Consider the following 7,740-nt stretch of genomic DNA (forward strand, 5'->3'; position numbering starts at 1 on the left):
CTCCTTTTTCCTAACTACCTTCTTCACTACAGAATACCACAGTTCCTGTGGTGGATAAGGACGCTGATAAGTTCGCCCTGCCCGAACCCCATTACCCAATAGGAAGAGTGCACGGAACAACAGGAACGTTCTGACCACGCCCACTCACAATAATAACGTTGGCAGCAAGTCCCCGACAAACTCACCCAGAGCTGCTGAAGAGTGTTGTGTTGCCATGGATACCAGTTCATCGGAGCTCCTCAAGTACTATGAGGTGTACGAGACGTTTGGCTCAGGCGGGTTTTACTTTGCCAAAGTCAAGCTGGGGAGACACATCCTGTCTGGGGAGAAAGTGGCCATCAAGATCATGGACAAGAACAACCTCGGGGAGGACTTGCATCGTGTGAAGCTGGAGATTGAGGCGATGAAGAACCTCAGCCACCAACACGTGTGTCGCCTCTACCACGTCATAGAGACCACCACCAAGATCTACATGGTGCTAGAGTACTGTCCGGGTGGGGAGCTGTTTGACTACATCATCGCTAAGGACCGTCTGCCTGAGGAGGAGACCAGGGTGTTCTTCAGACAGATCATCTCAGCACTGGCCTACGTCCACCACAAGGGCTACGCTCACAGGGACCTCAAACTGGAGAATCTGCTGATCGATGAAAATCACAACCTGAAGCTCATCAACTTTGGGCTCTGTGCCAAACCTAAGGGAGGTATGGGCTATGAGCTGATGACGTGCTGTGGAAGTCCTGCCTACGCTGCTCCGGAGCTTATCCAGGGAAAATCCTACATCGGTTCTGAGGAGAATCTGCTGATCGATGAAAATCACAACCTGAAGCTCATCAACTTTGGGCTCTGTGCCAAACCTAAGGGAGGTATGGGCTATGAGCTGATGACGTGCTGTGGAAGTCCTGCCTACGCTGCTCCGGAGCTTATCCAGGGAAAATCCTACATCGGTTCTGAGGAGAATCTGCTGATCGATGAAAATCACAACCTGAAGCTCATCAACTTTGGGCTCTGTGCCAAACCTAAGGGAGGTATGGGCTATGAGCTGATGACGTGCTGTGGAAGTCCTGCCTACGCTGCTCCGGAGCTTATCCAGGGAAAATCCTACATCGGTTCTGAGTTGGGTCACATTGATGAGGACTGTATTACTGAGCTGGCCGTCCACTTCAAGAGTTCCAGAGAGAGCATGGTCCAGCTGGTCAAAGAGTGGCGGTACGACCAGACCACCTCCACCTACCTGCTGCTGCTGAGTAAGAAGCAGAGAGGCCGGCCTGTCCGTCTGAGACCTGACCTGGCTGTGCCTGACCTCATCACCTCCTACCCTCTGCACCAAGGAGTACAGTCTGAGAAGGCCCTTCGCTTCACTGAGGATGCGGTGGTCCTTATTAGTCTGTTTGTGTGTTTGGTGATGTAGTCAACATGAAGGTTGAAATCAAATTTGAATATAGCCTGTCTATGAAAATGTGTTTGTGTTTTTGGTGATGTAGTCAACATGAAGGTTGAAATCAAGGTAGGATCTGATTTCCTTGGAGAGGTGTATTTTCTCAAATGTTGTATGTTTATATAAAAAAGAAAAAGAAGAAAAAAACAATACTATGTAATCATGTAATTTTTTGTGAATCTTGTTCTAAATCATGTCTACACTGATACGTGCTCCAACACACCAGGTGGGGCTAATGATTGTCAATGTCACATTTGTCTAAAAAAGACATTGTTTTCTGTTTCCTGCTATACTGAAGAAGACCTCACGGTCGAAACGTCTATTTTTACTTGCTGCTTGCTAAATAAAAATTGGAGCAACGAAAAGTGAGTGCGGGCTACCTTACAGTTCATCAGGTCGCGGCTCCTGTTATACAGACCAACGTTGGACGAACTATTCTTCTGTGTTCTGGAATAATACGGTTAACTGCCCAGGTGATATGAGGGTCCCGGACCTCTACTGTTGACATGTGAAAGGAACTGACTTCAGAAAACCTAATCCTGTGGTTCGTCTGATAGAGGAGGCGAGTGGCCGTGGTCTGAAGGAGGTTCGGTTCATAACCCTTCAGAACCAGTACATCCTGAACATACGCGAGGGCTTCCAGCAGAACGCCATCTTCGGGTTCAGACGGCAGATCAAGAAGCGGCCCCTGTTCCTCTCCTCTGTGGTTCTCACGCCACACCTGCAGGGTCCTTTGTGAGGAGAACCTCCCACAGCTCAGCATAGCTTTTGTCGCTGAAGTTCTCGCTTACGAGTACTTTCAGCCCTTCCCATTCCTGTTGCGTCCTAAACCATGGGTCCTAAGAAGGCACTGACAACCAAGGAAGGCGATGAAATCAAGAGGTCGCTGGACTTCTTGACAGAGGAGATTTCCACTGTCAAACTGCAGCAGAAAGCCATCTTGGACCTGGTGGAGGAGGTGAAGGCTCTCCGCCTCCAGAACGCTGAGAAAGACCAGCGTCTGGTGCACCTGGAGAACAGAGTGGCGGATCTGGAGCAGTACACCAGGATGAATGATGTGATTGTGACTGGGATCCGCATCAAACCCCGGTCATACGCTCGGGCGGTGACCGCTGACAACGGGGGGGAGCCCGGCGAGCAGGATGTCAGCTCCGCGGAGGACAACCAGAAGGGCAACCAGGCGAATGTTTTGGGTGAGACCGGGCAGAACCAGCAGTTGGTGGGATAACTTTGTGAATGGCGTTGTCGTGGACGATGAATGGAAGGAGAACTTTCGCATGTCCAGAGCCTCTGTCATCGCGCTGAGCGAAGAACTGCGCCCATATATCGAAGGGCAAACAACAAACATGAGGGCACCAATTGATCCACTGAAAAGAGTTGTGGTAACACTTTATTACCTGAGCGACGAGGGAAGGCTACGGAAGACTGCTAACGCCTTTGGCGTGTCGCGACAGTCTGTGTCCGTCATTGTTAGGCAGACATGCACAGCGATCGCCACCCACCTGGGTCCAAAATACATCAAGCTGCCTTTTACGGAGCCTGCGGCTGAGGATCTAGTTGTGGCCTTCCATCGTGCTCATGGCATGGCACAATGTTTTGGAGCAGTCGACGGCACCCACATCGAAATCAAGCAGCCATCTAGCAACTCCATGGACTACATCAACAGGAAAGGCAAATATTCCCTTAATGTAATGTAATCGGTTATTCTGTCCCATCCCCAGAAAGCAGTTATGGTAGTAAGGTCTCTCTGTATGTATGGTATGGTATGGTCTCTCTGCAGACTCCAGCCAAATCCTCTCCTGCCAAACCAACCACACCTGCTAGCAGCCAACGCAAGAGAGTGATAAAGCAGGAAGAGGCACCCACATCGAAATCAAGCAGCCATCTAGCAACTCCATGGACTACATCAACAGGAAAGGCAAATATTCCCTTAATGTACAGGCTGTCTGTGATTACAAGTACAGATTCTTGGATGTTGTGATAATGTGGCCTGGGAGTGTGCATGATGCACGGGTCTTTGCTAATTCAAAGCTAAACATGTTCTTGAAGACGGGCAAGATCCCTGCTCTGAAAAAACAGATTGTGGATGACGAGGAGGCCATACCAATCTTTCTTCTTGGTGACCCTGCCTACCCGCTGCTGCCTTACCTGATGAAGGAATATTCAAACGGTGGCTCCACACCTCAGGAGCAGTACTTTGGGCTATGTTTGTGTAGGACACGTATGGTCATTGAGTGTGCTTTTGGTCGCCTCAAGGCCAGATTTGCTGCACTTAGAAGGCCTATGGACATAAACATGGATGACCTGCCCTATGTAATTTACTCCTGCTTTGTCCGGCCAGTAAGGAGGCTGTGGATGATCACTCTGTGTTGGGAACAATACAAGGTGAAAGGGACTCACAGCCTCCTACACAGTGCAATAGATATCTCACTGACTGTAATGAAGGGGGGGGGGGAAAGAGAGTGAGGAGAGTGCTCACGGAGTACCTTGACCCTTAAGGACTGACTGAAAGACAGACTGATATTTTTTGGGAAGATTTTTTTTTCTATTAACATCTGATAAATATTCTTTGTCACTTAGGAGCTACAGGGTGCATTTTGGATGCTTATGTGCAGCATCATTTACTGTATGTTTGGTCGTTGAAGAGCGGAAGAGGGTCAGGAGGGTCCTCACTAAATACCTTGATCCATAAAGGGACAGCTTATCTGCAAGACCAGGTATGTCACAGCATCACAAAAACTGACCTGACTAACTGTGTCACGCACACACACACACGCATGCACACATGCACACACAGATATACATACCTCATAACATAACCAAATCTAATTTCCCCTTTGTCCTGTGTGTGTGACCCTCCAGGGATACAGGATGTGAAGGATTTGGAGCACAGAAGACCCAAGACATTCTCCAGGCCCTGGACCAGCATGGCTAATGAGGTATGCAAGTTTATCTGTAGCCTCCGTTATTATTTGTATGCTAATAATAGTGTTAAGGCTAGCAATGTATAGTCAACATATTTTCAACGTATGACAAATGACTGACTGCCTCCATCTCCAACTCCTCCACCCCCGCTGTCATCTTCCCCCCAGCTGACTACACCCCCCTTACTCCTCTCACTACTTTCTCGAGAAGGGTCCAGCTGCAGCCTTGCAGCCAGGACGGAAAGGAATGTGCGACGGAAATAATGTGCCTTCTAGGACGGAATGGAATGTGCCTTGCACGTGTTTAGCACAAACTTGTAGCGTCAGCACTTGCTAGCTAGACCAGTTTGAGAAACTTCGCGAAGGAAGAAAAGTAAGTAGCGTAACTAACACTTAACATTTAAAAAGCGATATAAATTGGAGATCAGGTGAGACTGGGGTTAGGGTTAGGACTGTGTGGCGGTGTGTTATCAGACTGCTCAGCAGTGGGAATGTTGTTGCTTTTGTCAAACATAGTTTAACATCCCTAGCTAGCTGGGTTAGCGTGCTAACGGCCTTTGTTAGCTGAGGTTAGCTACGTAGCTAGCTGAGTCTGCAGCACATGTGACTAGCCCTAACCCTAGCCCAGGCTTTATGGAATTTGACAACAAAATTAACAATATGAAGCCGCAAGGGATTGTGTACTAACCAATAGTCAATGTAAACTTGAGCTACTGTGCCATTATTTTAAGTATTCACTTGCAGCCCTGCAAAACGAATTGTTAGCCCAACATTAGTTTAAAGTTCTGTTATATTTCAATTGCCTTAGTTATTAGATTAGATTCGATTCAAATGTATTGTCAATGTACAGTACAAGTACAGTACAGCGAAAAGAAGTTTGGCATGTAACCGGAGTGCAAATATAACTATTATGTTATATTAACTATTACTATTATAACATATACTATGTATGTGCAGGTATGTACAGATGGTAAATAAGAGGAATGGTGAATATAAATATATGTATAGGGTAAATATGTGTATAGGATATGAACAGCAGTATTATACAGCAATATTATACGGTATTATACATGACTATATTCTATGCAGGTAGGCTATGTTGTGAGAGAATACAACCAGCGTTGCGGGCCTCCGGGACAGAGACACATCGACAACAAAGGCAAGTTTCCAGGAATCAAATCAAAGGCAATCGATATCATTTTGAATAGCAGCTGTTTTCCTGAAACCCCGCCCACTGTTAGTGATACAGCCAATGTGTATAACTATTATAAATCTAAGTGTCAAACTGTACCAAGCGCTGCCACTCCCCTGGCCACGCCCCCTTGGTACAACTCCATTGACCAAATAGAGCCAGGCTATTTCCCAGATACCCATGATTTCACAACAGAAGAGGTAGATGCAGTTCTAGCTTCTCTTCCCAATAACAAGGCTAGTGGATCTGACTGGGTCATCTATGAGACGCTGAGAGCTACCAGGCCCACGTCAACACAGACACTCACACATATCTTCAATGCCTGCCTGATCAATGAGAAGGTACCTGATTCGTGGAAAGGGGCCCTCATCCATAGGATACCAAAAAAAGAAAATGTCCCAGATGATCCCTCCACTTGGCGTGACATTTCACTATTGCCCACCATATATAAAGTCTTTATGAAATGCTTACTCACCCGCATCTTACCCTGGCTGGTGGACACATTACATCATTACAACTGGATCTGTGAGAGAGAGCGTGAATGATAACCTGCCGCTCAAAGTATCGCGTGGTTACATTTTGAACACGTGCATGTGCTCTCTCTTTCTCTTCCATTTGTGGTACAGTCATACTAGTCATCTGTTGGCAGTTATGAATAGGCTGAAGATCATCATTTGGGTGAAATAATCAATCACATATGGCGTCTTTAGGTTTTTTTTTCGGGGGTGGCCATATTGAAGTCTTATACACCTGGTGTGTGAATTTCAGACACCAGGTGTCCAAACTGTTCTGAGGGCCGAGGATGTCTCATTCGCATGGCAAGCTGCTAAAGTTTTCACTGTCAAATATACCGTCCAAACACAGTCCGGTAGGTGGCGGTAATGCGCCTCAAGTTGGTCGCAAACCGCCATTCAAACTGAGAAGAAGAAGAAGAAGATGATTGGACATTAGTGTCAGTCACGCGGGCGCTCTCGAAGATAACGGCCGCTACCAAACTACTCCTGTCTTCTCAACTATCAGCTGCAACTCATTACATCAGACAAGAATCGATCACTTCCATTTAGATGCCCTTGGTGTTGGAAGACTCCAAATAAGTCTAATTTGGGGCAACATCAAGACACAATTGCAACTGTTCGTATCCAATCTGATTGTTGCAATTGACAGACCACACTGGCTCAAGCAGCTCCCAGATGTTCATCACTTGGCATGTGCCACTGGCTGTGAGGTACTCCATCTCATTCAGATCAGATGTGGCCCATCATAGCCAGAGATGTCATGTGTTGCCCTGAGGCATTTACAGCAGCCTCTGTTGAATACATTGGCCGCAACACCTGCCGACTAGTGACTAAAGCCAACATCTTGCTGAGTGGATACTTGGCTAATTTCCAGCTGTAGTCCCCGGGCCAGTTGACAATAGGCTCCCCTCTCGAAAAGTTTGTGGTGGTCACATATCTCGACCTGACCTACATTAGTTTCAACAAGCCAAATAGTTCAGGCTTAACCTGAAACAAAAGAGAACATTTAATAATTAATACAATTCATGACAACAATACTTGGACATTAAACATTAAACTTATCCATTAACTTAACACGCCTGTACTAGTGAAGATGCTGGTGAATGCCTGCATCATGTTTTTCGATGGTGCTAAAGACCACTTCCCAGACCATGTCCAACATGGAAGGAGACAGACGACTGCCTGAACCTCAATGACACTGACAGACAACGACCGATTAGGAAGAGATTGAAGATGCAAGAATCAAGAAGGCGTCGGTCGTTTGGATTTATTTGTATTATTTTTTTTGTCTTGTGTATGATGTACTGTGCTTAATTTTAAGCTTGGTTGTAAATTTTAGGATTTTTGGGTTGTGATGAATCTTTATTATTCTTTCTCCAAAAATGTTTTGAACCATATTTTTCAAATTGTTCTTGTTTTAAGAAAAAAAGTGTGGAATGTGAGAGAAAATTATTATATGTAATAAGCTACATTTAAGAATCAAACATCATCTTGGGTTGAATGTCTGCAGCAGACTGTAGAAGATGATTTCCTGTTGTTACACAATAGAACCAGTTTCTCTACTTTAAGCTTGACATTGGCTAAGACAACATTTAAATGATTATAAAGACCTGGGCCCGGATTCACAAAGTGTTCTTAAGAAAAAATGTGTTCTTAAGAACAAAATTTGCATCA

The 7,740-nt window shown here is 45.9% G+C and overlaps 1 protein-coding gene across 1 annotated transcript; it reads left to right on the plus strand.

Moving 5' to 3' along the window:
* Positions 1-214: 214 nt before the first annotated feature.
* On the plus strand, positions 215-2,174 carry LOC308165306 (maternal embryonic leucine zipper kinase-like; the record flags this gene model as incomplete). Its single annotated transcript, XM_080539466.1, has 2 exons — positions 215-1,382; positions 1,993-2,174. The coding sequence occupies 2 exons, from the start codon at positions 215-217 to the stop codon at positions 2,172-2,174; spliced, it is 1,350 nt and encodes a 449-aa protein (XP_080395592.1).
* Positions 2,175-7,740: the final 5,566 nt, after the last annotated feature.

The sequence above is a fragment of the Nansenia antarctica genome, assembly GCF_963989245.1.
Source record: "Nansenia antarctica genome assembly, chromosome: 9".
Taxonomy (NCBI): domain Eukaryota; kingdom Metazoa; phylum Chordata; class Actinopteri; order Argentiniformes; family Microstomatidae; genus Nansenia; species Nansenia antarctica.